At 50.3% G+C, this 15,087-nt stretch overlaps 1 protein-coding gene across 3 annotated transcripts in view; it reads left to right on the plus strand.

Moving 5' to 3' along the window:
- The window catches only part of MAEL (maelstrom spermatogenic transposon silencer), a 137,925-nt gene that overhangs the window by 93,381 nt on the left and 29,457 nt on the right, over positions 1–15,087 (plus strand). For all 3 annotated transcript variants that reach the window (XM_063956733.1, XM_063956732.1, XM_063956734.1), the window contains exons 6-8: positions 2,437–2,478; positions 2,570–2,697; positions 5,234–5,288. In XM_063956733.1, the coding sequence (XP_063812803.1) occupies positions 2,437–2,478; positions 2,570–2,697; positions 5,234–5,288 (225 nt within the window). The remainder of the gene's footprint in view (positions 1–2,436; positions 2,479–2,569; positions 2,698–5,233; positions 5,289–15,087) is intronic.

Below are 15,087 nucleotides of genomic sequence, written 5' to 3' on the forward strand. Positions count from 1 at the left end.
ACTTCCAGGGAGTGTGGTCAAGCCTGGAGATGTCTCTTCACATAAATATACTGGAGCTAAGAGCGATTTACAATGCTCTAAGCCTGGCAAAACCCCTGCTTCAGGGTCAGCCGGTGTTGATCCAGTCGGACAACATCACGGCAGTCGCCCACGTAAACAGACAGGGCGGCACAAGAAGCGGGAGGGCAATGGCAGAAGCTGCAAGGATTCTTCGCTGGGCGGAAGATCATGTGATAGCACTGTCAGCAGTGTTCATTCCGGGAGTGGATAACTGGGAAGCGGACTTCCTCAGCAGACACGATCTACACCCGGGAGAGTGGGGACTTCATCCAGAAGTCTTCCACATGATTGTGAACCGTTGGGAAAAACCAAAGGTGGATATGATGGCGTCCCGCCTCAACAAAAAACTGGACAGGTATTGCGCCAGGTCAAGAGACCCTCAGGCAATAGCTGTGGACGCTCTGGTAACACCGTGGGTGTTCCAGTCAGTGTATGTGTTTCCTCCTCTGCCTCTCATACCAAAAGTACTGAGAATTATACGGCAAAGGGGAGTAAGAACGATACTCGTGGCTCCGGATTGGCCAAGAAGAACTTGGTACCCGGAACTTCAGGAGATGCTCACGGAAGATCCGTGGCCTCTACCTCTAAGACGGGACCTGCTTCAGCAGGGACCGTGTCTATTCCAAGACTTGCTGCGTTTGACGGCATGGCGGTTGAACGCCGAATTCTAAGGGAAAAAGGCATTCCGGAAGAGGTCATCCCTACCCTGGTAAAAGCCAGGAAGGAGGTGACTGCACAACATTATCACCGCATTTGGAGAAAATATGTTGAGTGGTGTGAGGCCAGGAAGGCCCCGACGGAGGAATTTCAACTGGGTCGATTCCTACATTTTCTGCAAACAGGATTGTCTATGGGCCTCAAATTAGGGTCCATTAAGGTTCAAATTTCGGCCCTGTCGATTTTCTTCCAGAAAGAATTGGCTTCAGTTCCTGAAGTCCAGACTTTTGTAAAAGGAGTACTACATATACAGCCCCGGTTGTGCCCCCAGTGGCTCCGTGGGATCTTAATGTAGTTTTGGATTTTCTCAAATCCCATTGGTTTGAGCCACTCAAATCGGTGGATTTGAAATATCTTACATGGAAAGTAACCATGCTACTGGCCCTGGCTTCAGCCAGGAGAGTGTCAGAATTGGCGGCTTTATCGTATAAAAGCCCATATCTGATTTTCCATTCGGACAGGGCAGAACTGCGGACGCGTCCTCAGTTTCTGCCTAAGGTGGTTTCAGCGTTTCACCTGAACCAGCCTATTGTGGTGCCTGCGGCTACTAGCGATTTGGAGGATTCCAAGTTGCTGGACGTTGTCAGGGCATTGAAAATATATATTTCAAGGACGGCTGGAGTCAGAAAATCTGACTCGCTGTTTATACTGTATGCACCCAACAAGCTGGGTGCTCCTGCTTCTAAGCAGACGATTGCTCGTTGGATTTGTAGCACAATTCAACTTGCACATTCTGTGGCAGGCCTGCCACAGCCTAAATCTATCAAGGCCCATTCCACAAGGAAGGTGGGCTCATCTTGGGCGGCTGCCCGAGGGGTCTCGGCATTACAACTCTGCCGAGCAGCTACGTGGTCGGGGGAGAACACGTTTGTAAAATTCTACAAATTTGATACCCTGGCTAAAGAGGACCTGGAGTTCTCTCATTCGGTGCTGCAGAGTCATCCGCACTCTCCCGCCCGTTTGGGAGCTTTGGTATAATCCCCATGGTCCTGACGGAGTCCCAGCATCCACTAGGACGTCAGAGAAAATAAGATTTTACTTACCGATAAATCTATTTCTCGTAGTCCGTAGTGGATGCTGGGCGCCCATCCCAAGTGCGGATTGTCTGCAATACTTGTACATAGTTATTGTTACAAAAAAAATCGGGTTGTTATTGTTGTGAGCCGTCTGTTCAGAGGCTCCTACGTTTGTCATACTGTTAACTGGGTTCAGATCACAAGTTGTACGGTGTGATTGGTGTGGCTGGTATGAGTCTTACCCGGGATTCAAAATCCTTCCTTATTGTGTACGCTCGTCCGGGCACAGTATCCTAACTAAGGCTTGGAGGAGGGTCATAGGGTGAGGAGCCAGTGCACACCACCTAGTCCTAAAGCTTTTATTTTTGTGCCCAGTCTCCTGCGGAGCCGCTAATCCCCATGGTCCTGACGGAGTCCCAGCATCCACTACGGACTACGAGAAATAGATTTATCGGTAAGTAAAATCTTATTTTAACATCTAGCGGTTATTTTGAGGAGAGCAGCAAATCGGAGCTTATTACATGTGGTCCCCGGCCCTGTTTTATTACCCTGTTCCCATACATAAAGTGCTGTGGAATGTGCGGACGCTATGTCAGTGTGCAATTGGGAAACTGCAATGACCTCATCTCCGATCTTTTCCCAGGAGAGCTGCCGCTCGGGTTCCGCTACCACTGTCACGCCGGAAGTAAGTGTTGTGGAGCCTGTGAATGGAGAGCCGCCTCTGTACTAGATAAGACGCCCCAGCAGCACTTACATTATTGATGCATTTCCACCAGGTGCTGCCACACATCAGATCCCGGTGTCCGGATTTGAGCTGGCGAACAAGGATTACCACAACATGTTCCGCGGTCTGTGTGAATTCGCCGGTCCTGCCCGCGGTTTGCCTGCAGAGGTCTATTGCAGGGTTCGTTTCACTTTCTGATCTTTAGTTTCTGTGATGTGTCAAAGGGTTATCATACCTGCTGACTCTGTTCTAAGTGGCCGCAGTGGGATTATTCTGTAATTCTGTGGTGTGCGTACTCTGTACTGGTGTGGTGTGCGTGCTCTGTACTGGTGTGGTGTGCGTGCTCTGTACTGTTGTGGTGTGCGTGCTCTGTACTGGTGTGGCGTGCGTGCTCTGTACTGGTGTGGCGTGCGTGCTCTGTACTGGTGTGGCGTGCGTGCTCTGTACTGGTGTGGCGTGCGTGCTCTGTACTGGTGTGGTGTGCGTGCTCTGTACTGGTGTGGTGTGCGTGCTCTGTACTGGTGTGGTGTGCGTGCTCTGTACTGGTGTGGTGTGCGTGCTCTGTACTGGTGTGGGGTGCGTGCTCTGTACTGGTGTGGTGTGGTGTGCGTGCTCTGTACTGGTGTGTGCGTGCTCTGTACTGGTGTGGTGTGCGTGCTCTGTACTGGTGTGGTGTGCGTGCTCTGTACTGGTGTGGTGTGCGTGCTCTGTACTGGTGTGGTGTGCGTGCTCTGTACTGGTGTGGTGTGCGTGCTCTGTACGGGTGTGGTGTGCGTGCTCTGTACTGGTGTGCGTGCTCTGTACTGGTGTGGTGTGGCGTGCGTGCTCTGTACTGGTGTGGCGTGCGTGCTATGTACTGGTGTGGCGTGCGTGCTATGTACTGGTGTGGCGTGCGTGCTCTGTACTGGTGTGGCGTGCGTGCTCTGTACTGGTGTGGCGTGCGTGCTCTGTACTGGTGTGGCGTGCGTGCTCTGTACTGGTGTGGTGTACTGGTGTGGTGTGCGTGCTCTGTACTGGTGTGGTGTGCGTGCTCTGTACTGGTGTGGTGTGCGTGCTCTGTACTGGTGTGGTGTGCGTGCTCTGTACTGGTGTGGTGTGCGTGCTCTGTACTGGTGTGGTGTGCGTGCTCTGTACTGGTGTGGTGTGCGTGCTCTGTACTGGTGTTGTGTGGTGTGCGTGCTCTGTACTGGTGTTGTGTGGTGTGCGTGCTCTGTACTGGTGTGGTGTGGTGTGCGTGCTCTGTACTGGTGTGGTGTGGTGTGCGTGCTCTGTACTGGTGTGGTGTGGTGTGCGTGCTCTGTAGTGGTGTGGTGTGCGTGCTCTGTAGTGGTGTGGTGTGCGTGCTCTGTACTGGTGTGGTGTGCGTGCTCTGTACTGGTGTGGTGTGCGTGCTCTGTACTGGTGTTGTGTGGTGTGCGTGCTCTGTACTGGTGTTGTGTGGTGTGCGTGCTCTGTACTGGTGTTGTGCGGTGTGCGTGCTCTGTACTGGTGTGGTGTGCGTGCTCTGTACTGGTGTGGTGTGCGTGCTCTGTACTGGTGTGGTGTGCGTGCTCTGTAGTGGTGTGGTGTGCGTGCTCTGTAGTGGTGTGGTGTGCGTGCTCTGTACTGGTGTGGTGTGCGTGCTCTGTACTGGTGTGGTGTGCGTGCTCTGTACTGGTGTTGTGTGGTGTGCGTGCTCTGTACTGGTGTTGTGTGGTGTGCGTGCTCTGTACTGGTGTTGTGCGGTGTGCGTGCTCTGTACTGGTGTGGTGTGCGTGCTCTGTACTGGTGTGGTGTGCGTGCTCTGTACTGGTGTGGTGTGCGTGCTCTGTACTGGTGTGGTGTGGTGTGCGTGCTCTGTAGTGGTGTGGTGTGCGTGCTCTGTAGTGGTGTGGTGTGCGTGCTCTGTACTGGTGTGGTGTGCGTGCTCTGTACGGGTGTGGTGTGCGTGCTCTGTACGGGTGTGGTGTGCGTGCTCTGTACGGGTGTGGTGTGCGTGCTCTGTACGGGTGTGGTGTGCGTGCTCTGTACGGGTGTGGTGTGCGTGCTCTGTACTGGTGTGGTGTGGCGTGCGTGCTCTGTACTGGTGTGGCGTGCGTGCTCTGTACTGGTGTGGCGTGCGTGCTCTGTACTGGTGTGGTGTGGTGTACTGGTGTGGTGTGCGTGCTCTGTACTGGTGTGGTGTGCGTGCTCTGTACTGGTGTGGTGTGCGTGCTCTGTACTGGTGTGGTGTGCGTGCTCTGTACTGGTGTGGTGTGCGTGCTCTGTACTGGTGTGGTGTGCGTGCTCTGTACTGGTGTGGTGTGCGTGCTCTGTACTGGTGTGGTGTGGTGTGCGTGCTCTGTACTGGTGTGGTGTGGCGTGCGTGCTCTGTACTGGTGTGGCGTGCGTGCTCTGTACTGGTGTGGTGTGGTGTACTGGTGTGGTGTGCGTGCTCTGTACTGGTGTGGTGTGCGTGCTCTGTACTGGTGTGGTGTGGTGTGCGTGCTCTGTACTGGTGTGGTGTGGTGTGCGTGCTCTGTACTGGTGTGGTGTGGTGTGCGTGCTCTGTACTGGTGTGGTGTGGTGTGCGTGCTCTGTACTGGTGTGGTGTGCGTGCTCTGTACGGGTGTGGTGTGGTGTGCGTGCTCTGTACTGGTGTGTGCGTGATTACGCTGGGCTGTGATTACACTGTAGGGCTGGGCTGTGATTACTCTGTACTGCTGTACTGTGATTTGTCTGTCTTTCTATTTTGCAGAACAATGACATGTACAGGGTGAAGTGGTGCCTGCAGTGGCTAGCTGACAAAGCTGGTAAGATCATTTGAATGCACTTGTCAGGTGATACCCCGCACACCCTGGCATCTGCCCTGTAATGCCTCTGCTGGGTACCAATAAAACTTATCCCAAACCTCCAAAGCTTCCCCACCTTTTAACAAAATTGAGATGCTTTCCACCTCTTTAATGCCTGTGTCAAGAAGCTGGATCTGCGCACGAGTGATGGAACATTACAGAATGTATGCCGTAGCTGATACTCATTGTTATCTCATTCCCGTCCCTTTTGGTTTAGAGTTGTAAGTGCAACATGCGGCCATGCTTCCAGGGTAAAAGGGGCACGAGGTCTACTTAAAAAAGCCAGTTCTGACATAGGGTGTGTGTGTGCTTAAATGACTTAAAAGATCCAAAACATTTGTAAATGGCAAGTAGAGTATGCAGTGTGTAATCTCACATTAGTCGTTGGTGCAGTTGAATAGGCCTTGTGAAATAATGTTTGGTGTAGCTTTGTTATAGGGGTGGTAGATCATTGTGCGTAAAGTATGCAGTGTGATATTACGTTCTAGAAGTACATATGCACATGTTCCAGGTCGTCATGTAAATGTGCTTTAGCGATCACAGACCATTAAATAATGAAAGGGGGAAGGGGGGGTGGGGCACGTCGCTACGGCGGGCATGGAGTAGCACATAGGCTGTGTAGCTCTCCAGCATCTTGATCTGACACAGACATCCTGAGACCACCCAACCCCCCCCCTTGGGCTACAAGTTGGTCCACTTGGTCTTACGGTGCTGCATCCTGGTGTCCATTATTGAGCCGGTCCGACCCTCACTGCCCGCTGTGGTAAGATTATTCTGTGCAGCCCGGGAGGAGGCCACACCATGTGGGACCGCTCCATTACCCGCTTTCCACCGCGCTGGGAGCCCCGCCTGACCCCTCTCCTAGGCTCATCCCGCTGCCTCCATCGGACCGGGACCCAGGCCGCTGACTCCGCTGCCGGGTGGTGCTCCGGTTCCTGCCCGCCCACTGGCTCTTTCCACCGCCGCTGTTCGAGAGACCTGGGGATGGCCGCGTCACGTGGTGCCCCTGCTGCTGCTGGGCGCGCTCCTCCGGCTCCCTCTCTCTCTCCCCTCTGCTGGCGTCTCTGTGGTACTGGAGCCACAGAACCATCTCCTGTACTGTGCGCCCTCCTGCTCTGGTGGGGCTCCCTGTAGTGGGCTTTACTACTCTCTGCTATATCTAGCTGCCTGTGACTGGCAGCATAAGGGATCGGGACATGTCCTGCCTTTTTGTTCTGCAATGCCAGTGGGACGGTGCTGCTATGTCTCCCCTGTCAATTAACAGCCTCTGCTAACTCGTCTTCCCTGCTGTTGCTTTTCTTATCCATATATGTGACTTTGGATGTATAGTTATACTGGGTTCATTTCTAAACTCCTGTTTGGACCCTGCTTACTCCACTGCCTCCCTCTCTGCTACTGGTCAATCCACTGAATTTCTCACCCTGCTGCAGTGGTGAGTACCGCGCTGCCTTTGGATCATATTGCATTGCTGCTGCCGTCTTTATCTGGAAGTTCACCTATAAGGCACATCCGCTCTGATTATCTCGACTCTTAGCGCTCTTCTGGAGATTCGTATAGTGTGGGATTTCTGGACAGTATTATTATCCCTTCTATCCATCGCTCCTGGTCACTGCCGACTACAATGGTTAAATATCATCATAATTCTGCGGCTGCTGCTGTGGCCAAACTGGAGATGTTTTCCAGGAAACCCCCCCCCCCCCCCCCCCCTTCCCGCTCAACAACAACCGGCGGGAGATGCACGGCATGCCTCCTCACCGCCGTCTCCCTCTACTAGCTCCTCCTCGGCCGAGGTGTCGGTTGCTGCTTTACAAAAAGTTTTGGAGGCAGTGACTGCTAGTGAAGCCAGGCTCGCGGACAAGATTGGCCAAGTACAGGTGGACTTGTCTATTATATATCCGGATCTTCAGCGGGAGCGGGTTGGGGAGGTAGAGATGCACATGTCCACGCTCGAGGATACAGTGTCACCGCTTGGGAGGCGCACTACCACCTTGGAATTCCAGCTGACTGAGGTGCACAATAAATTATCTGATATGGAGGGACGCTTACGCTGGAACAATGTCCGCTTTATCGGCTTGCCTGAAAAAAGAGGGGCTCACCCTCGAACAGTTCCTTGAGAAATGGTTGTTGGACACGTTCGGTGCTGGGGAATTTATGACACACTTTGCAGTGGAGAGAGCCCACAGGGCTGTCCATTACCTCCTGGAGCACCTCCCCGTACATTCATTGCTAAGCATCTTCATTATCGCAATTGGGACACTATACTGAAATAGCACGCAACAACGGCCCCCTCAAGTGGAATGGGACCCAAATATTGGTCTTCCCGCACTTTGCAATTGTGGTACAGAAGGACCAGGGCCCAATTTATGCCGATCAAACTGAGGCTTTGTGAGTTAAATTTAGTCTAGGCCATGCTTTTTCCTTCCAAATTGCGGGTGATCGCCAATGGTGAAAGACACTTTCTCCACTCCCCGAGAGGCAACAGTCTGGTTGGATAGCCACTTTTCGGCACAGAGAGCTCTTGCTGATGGCTGAACTAGGATTGCACTGGTTTAGCACAGATTCCAGCAAGGGAGCCTGAGTGGTTATCCTCTATCAAATCTATGATTTCTCAGATTTCAAATAGGGTTGCACAAAATGAATCTGCAACTCAGGCTTTACAGTACTCTATGGCAGTCTGGCCCAGTTCTGGTACATAAGGGCTGTATATTCACATAAACGTGTTCTTGCTCAGATCATGCAGGATGATACCGATTCTGATAGTGCAGACTGTGATGGGGATGTGGTGCGGGGGGCAGCATCTCTTGCTAAAGGGGTGCAGTTGATGATAGAGGCTATTAGGGATGTGTTGAATATTGCTGATACAACACCCGAGCAGGTTGAGGAGGCTTACTTCACTGAAAATAAGAAAGCCTCGCTAACCTTCCCTGCGTCAAAGGAGTTAAATGCTATTTTTGAAAAGGTTTGGGAAAACCCGGATAAAAAATTCCAGATCCCTAGAAGGGTTCTGGTAGCGTTTCCTTTCCCGGTAAAGGATAGGAAAAAATGGGAAAACCCGCCTATTGACGCGTCAGTATCCAGACTCTCAAAAAAGGTGGTTTTACCTGTTCCAGGATCTACCGCCTTCAAAGAGCCGGCTGATCGTAAAATTGATAATATGCTCAAGTCCATGTACACTGCTTCTGGGGCAATTCTACGTCCCACTATTGCCAGTGCTTGGATTGCCAAAGCTATAGTATAGTGGTCAGGCAGGTTACTTGAGGATTTGGATACTATGGAGAAATGTGATGTTGAATTGTTTTTATGTAACATGCAGGATTTCTGGCAGAATCCATGAAAGACCTGGGTTCCAACCGTTCCATTGCTGTGGGGATTTCCTCTATGTCCGTATCGGCTCGTTGAGGACTGTGGTTGCGCCAGTGGTCTGCCGACACGGAATCCAGGAAAAATGTGGAGACCCTACCCTACACATGTCAGGCTCTCTTTGGGGAAGCAAAAAAGAGAGTGCACACCAACAATATATGCGCAATAAAATGGACAGAGCAGCCCTGCTTCTTCACCAAGCGGGACAAACACATAAATCCCAAAAGATTCAAATAGGAAAAAATAAAGTGCAGCGTGCATTGGCGCTCATACCATAAGATGAATACCTTGTATTTTTCAGGTATGTACTAGACCATGAATTTTAAAATAAAGTGCATTTATTCCATGGACAAACTAATATACATACAAGTAATAAAACAATGACACAATAAAAATCCAAAGATAGAACCTGGAGACAGTATCTGGTAATAAGTGACTGTGCATATAGGTGAACAAACAATCTCTCACCATAACATGGCCCTGCGGTGGGCTAGCTTAAAAAAAGCAATTTGCGGTCCAGAGCTGAATCAGCCCGGCACCACCGCACAGGGCTTGGATCAGCAAAATGTCCCAGAAGTATCACTGCTCCAAAGGTCCAAAGAAATTCTTCTATCCAACTGTCAGCCTACTTATGTTTTGCAGTTAAAACCATTGTCACTTCCAGGCGCTACCGTTTTGGCTTCGTATCGGCGCCTCGGGTGGTCACAAGTACTGGCTGTCATGATAGTTCATCTCAAATTCCTGAGACTGATAACCGTTCCGTGCTTTGCAAATCTGCTCAACAAAGCTCTGTCTCAACGCTTATTCCTGCAACGTGTCTTACTAACGTACAATGGCGTCGTTCAGCACGGTTGGATTGTCAACCTAAAGAAATCAACCCTCATTCCGACACAAAGGATTCATTCATAGGAATGATTCCGTGGATAAATGGATTTACCTGTCTGAACACAACACACAAAGTGTTCGTCATTGCGTACAGTTAGTACGCAATCCACGGACAGTCTCCATCCATTTGGGCATTCAACTGTTAGGAAGGAGGGTGGCGTCTTTCGATGGACTCCAGTTCCCAAGAGTTCACTAATGTCATTGTCACCTGGATGTTATTGCACGCATCTACAGATTCATCAGTTAGTGCGGTTGTCTTCAAGGGCCAGAGAATTACTACTCTGGTGGCTCCAAATACACAATCTCAACGCAGGGAGAATGTTCGGCGTCTGGAATTGGCTAAAGACGGACGCTAGTCTCGGAGGTTGGGAAGCTGTGGTCCCAAATTATCAACTTCACAGAAGATTGCTGTCAATAAAATGTCCTGGAACTCAGGGCAATTTACAACGCGCTGCGGCAAGCAGTGCACATGCTCCGGGCTCAGCCTGTCCACGTGCAGTCAGACAACGCGACGGCTATCGCATACATCACCAAACAAGGAGGAATTCGAAGTCGCATGGCAATGTGACAAGTGCTTGAATCCTCAATTGGGCCGAGCGTCACCAGGTGATATTGTCGGCAGTGTTCATTCTGGGAGTGGACAACTGGGAGGCAGATTATCCCAGCGGTCAGGATTTTCATCCAGGAAACTGGGCATTAAATTCAGAAGCGTTCCTGATGTTGGTCAAGCGGTGCAGTTACCCACAGGGGGATCTAATGGCATCTTGCCAAAAATCATCAAACATCTCAGAATGTGTCCAGAACAAGAGCTCCAAAGGCAGGGGCAGTGGATGCTCTCATAATCGCGTGGCCGTACAGCTTTGTTCATCTGTTTCCACCGTTTCCGCTGCTTCCTCGCTTGCTAAAACAGACCAAACGAGAGTCCACGACGGTCGTACTATTGGTGCCTCATTGGCCTCGGAGAGCATGGTTCTCGGATCCCTGCGACCTCGCAGCCGATTATTAACAGCTCCTGCCACGTCCGGACCTTTCGAGAGGTGGCGCTTCACGGGGTGGCTGTTGACACCGCCCTCTTAAGAAGGGAGGGTATTCCACAATCTGTTCTACCAACCATGTTAAGTGCTAGGAAGCCAGTTACGCCAGCTCATTATCACAGAATTTGCCGTGCCTATATAGGTTGGTGGGAAGCTCGGAAGTTCCAACATTATCTTTATCATTATCCCGTCTTCTCATATTTTTACAGACTGGGTTAGGTGGAGGACTACGTTTCTACACTCAAGGTGCAGATCTTGGCCTTTTCAATTTACCTGCAAAGGCGTTTGGCTCTTTTGCCGACTGTACTTACTTTCCAGTAAGGTGTCCTCAAAGTACAAACTCCGTTTATACTACCTACAGCGCCATGGGTCTTGAATCTGGTTGATTTTTATTTTTAATTTTTTTTACAGTCTTCATATTTTGAACCCTTACATCAAGTGCAGGTTAAGTTTCTCACTTGGAAAACAGTTTCTCTTAGCCTTGGCCTCAGCAAGGCGTGTTCTACATTGGGTGCCTTGTCATGCAAGCCACCGTATCTGGTGTTTTATAATCATAGAGCGGAACTTCGGACGAATTCCGTTTTCCTACCAAAGTTGGTATAATGTTACACATCAATTACTCAATCGTAGTTCCTGTGTTATCAGTAGGTTCAGGAACTTCAGCTACTTTAGATGTGGTACGCGCATTACGCGTTTATGTAGCCAAACATCAATTGTACGTTAAACAGTTTCATTGTTTGTTCTCTATAAGGTAGTTAAGATAGCTTAGCCAGCTTCCAAGTAGACATTATACCATACGTCAGGCTTAGCTTTATAATAGGCTACAACCGCCTACATCAGTGTCAGGCCATTCCACACGTTCTTCGGAACGTCATAGGCAGGCTACAACCGCCTACATCAGGGTCAGACCATTCCACACGTTCTTTGGGAACGTCATGGGCAGCAGGTTGTGAAGTTTCTACGAAACAACTTGCACGCGTTGCTACAAGGTCATGAGTGCATGGTCATCAGTGCACACGTTTCTGCGCTGTTACATGTTTAATACGTTTACGGCATCAGCATCTTGTTTGGCCGTCTAGTGTTAAAGGTGCCAAACAGCTCTCCCGCCCAAGGGGGAACTTTGGTACGTCCCAAGAGTACTCCAGTGACCCCTAGTGGATGAAAAAGAAAATAGGATTTTGGTACTTACCAGGTAAATCCTTTTCTTTTTCATCCACTAGGGGTCACTGGAGTATTCTTGGGATATGGACGGCTTCCGCAGGAAACAGGGCACTGAATATTTAAATTTAGAACTCTCCACCCCTCCATATCCCAGAGTACCTCAGTGTTTTTTCTGTGCTCATGCACTAACAGAGGCTTGTGTGGGTTCCCACACTTTTCTTTGAATATTTTTGATTTTAATTTTTACTTTTTTATTACTATTTCAGCACATCCCTTCCCAGTTTCTACTAAAAACATGGGTCCGGGATAGTGCCGCTGCACAGAAGCAGCGCATGGCGTGTCGGTCCTCACAAAGAGCACTCTCACAGCCACACGCAGCCCACTGAACTGCTGCAAGAGCTGGACGGAGCTTACAGAAAGAAGCCCCGTCGCAGCCCTCCCTACAAGGAGACAAGGTATGCTGGGGGGAACGGGGCGGTCAGCGCGCGCTGCCGCCCCGCTGTGTGGGGTCCGTGTTTAACCGCCGCCCGCACCCGCCGCTAATACACCAGCCGCTCCGCCCGCCCCAGCCGCTCCGTCCGCGCTGTATCCAGCGCTAAGAGGGGGAGAACCGCCGCAGCTCAGCGCTCACACTAGCGCCGCCGGAAGCCGCTACAGGCCGCTCCAGCCAGCTGAACTCCGTTCACTCGGCGGCTCTCCTCACAAGCGTCCCCCGCCTCCCTGCAATGAAGGTCAGCTTCCCGGCACCCGCTCCCCGCTGAGACACAGCGCTACACGGAGCACAGGGGGAGGGGTGGGGGGACAAGTCTGATCACAGGCAGCGCTGCTGCAGGGGAGAAAAACTTATAAGGCTGCATGACAGGCTGCCAGATTTCATATGCAGGCACCATAGGTTATATTAATAGACTATTGAGCCTATATTAAACACAGGAGGCATGTATTGTAACCTGACCTGTGATTATCAGTGTAAGCATGGCATGGGGGCCATTTTAACCATGCTTCCTGTTTGTAATTCCAGAATGTTCCTGTCCTACATCTCTACTCCACCGGAGGTGCAGGGGTGTTAGTGGGAATTTTTGGTTCAGGTATCATATAGGCTGGCCATGTGAACTGCACTTCGGCTATATATATATATATATATATATATATATATATATATATATATATATATTATACACACCTTAAGTACCAATTTTACTGAGTCGTGCAAGTGTCTGTCTTTGTCTATTGTGTTGTCTGTCTGCATAATGAGTAAGGCACCAGCAAAGACTAAAAATAAGTATCTCTGCAATGTCTGTACATGGATCTACCACATGTTCAGTATGTTTTGTAGGTTTCCACTCCGGAACCCGGTTTCATTCCCAGATCCTATGTTACGCAAATGTAATGGCGGGGTTGCAATTAGAATTGGCCGCCACTCGACACGAGCGGCAAGATGGGAGTCTCGGGTGAGACCGCCAGATCTAACGGAGGAGTCTCAGACTTTGCAAAGGTCCAACTTCACTTTGGGTACAAGGTATTAATTGAATTTGTCTTATAATTTACCCGTTTCTGCTATGTTGCAGTCTGACAATTCTATGCCAGACCTCACGGCGCTAAAGAAGGGTGAGGAGGGCAAATTAGATCATCAGTCAGATAGTGCAGCTTTTGACAATCTCATCAGGCCAGTGCGTCAGTCTCTGAAGTTTACTGAGACTAAGGAGCCTCTGACATATAATAAAGTCGTATTTACTAATAAACGACAGAGATCTCCAATGGCGTTCTTATTTAGGAATATCTTAATAAGATGTTAGTAGAAATACGAACGAACCGAATAACCGGTTCTATACCTCACAGATTTAAGTCTACTTACCCGTTTCCACACTACATTGGAGAATCCGCCATTGGTGGATTCGTCTGTGTCAAACCTTACTCACTAAGGCGCTATTTGTATGGATAACAGAACATAACGATCACGTTATACTTATTGCTAATCAAATCTGAGAAGCTGCTGAGTATCTACGGCTGTCAGCTCGCTTCTCGCATTTCATCGTCGCTAGTTACAGCACGACAAGTACTCTGGCTGCGTTCTTGGCAAACGGAGTCAGAGGTCGAAAGAATACGGTGGCCAGAAGTTGTTTGGTCCTAAATTGGACAAATGCATTTCTCTGGCCAAGGAGGGGGGGGGGGGGGGAAGAGAGTCTAGTTTCCTGCCATTGCCTCCACCGGTACCAAGACGGAAATACTCTAGTCCGGCGTTTAAATCCTTTAGACTTCAGTTCTTTCAAGGCTCTGGTAGAGAACGTCAGGGCGCTAAGGTCACCGACAAGCCAGTGGCTTGACGGGCTCCCAGGCCATCTCGGATTTCCAATTGTGGGAGCGCGCCTTCAGACGTTACATTTGCCGGGTTTCCAGACATCCACTGATGGATGTATCCGCAATTTAGTGTTAAAAGAAAGCTGTCTCCCGCCACTGCGCTTTTTCAAGACAGGACTGCCTCTGTCGGACGACAAGAAGGCGCTTCGGCAAATTGCCATTCAGTCTCTGCTGGATTCAGCAGTTTTAATTCCAGGCCTGGTACACCAACAAGGTCAGGGTTATTATTCCAGTCTGTTTGTGGTACCGAAGCAGGATGGCTCCGTCAGAGTCTCAATCAGTAAGTCACTTACTACTAGTGATGAGCGGGTTCGGTTTCTCCGAAACCGAACCCCCCCCGAACTTCACCTTTTCCACACGGGTCCGAGGCAGGTTCGAACCTGCCCGCCTTGCTCGGCTAACCCGAGCGCGCCCGAACGTCATCATCCCGCTGTCGGATTCTTGCGAGATTCGGATTCTATATTAGCAGCCGCGCGTCGCCGCCATTTTCACTCGTGCATTGGAGATGATAGGGAGAGGACGTGGCTGGCGTCCTCTCCGTTTATTGTAGAAGTTGATTGGTTTACTTTATTTCTTATTTGTGGGGAGGATTGGGGAGCAGCTGTTAGGAGGAGTACAGTGCAGAGTTTTGCTGATAAGTGACCACCAGTTTTTATCCGTTCTCTGCCTGAAAAAAACGCTCCATACCATATCTGTGCTCAGTGTGCTGCATAATATATCTGTGCTCACACTGCTTAATTGTGGGGACTGGGGAGCAGCTATAGCAGGAGTACAGTGCACAGTTTTGCTGACAGTGACCACCAGTATACGTTGTCTGCCTGAAAAACACTCCATATCTGTGCTCACAGTGTGCTGCTTTATTGTGGGGACTGGGGACCACCAGTATAATTAATATTATATAGGAGTAGTACAGTGCAGAGTGCACTGCTGTACCTACCTCTGTGTCGTCACTCGTCATCCATTAA

This window comes from Pseudophryne corroboree, chromosome 2 (assembly GCF_028390025.1).
Source record: "Pseudophryne corroboree isolate aPseCor3 chromosome 2, aPseCor3.hap2, whole genome shotgun sequence".
Taxonomy (NCBI): Eukaryota; Metazoa; Chordata; class Amphibia; order Anura; family Myobatrachidae; genus Pseudophryne; species Pseudophryne corroboree.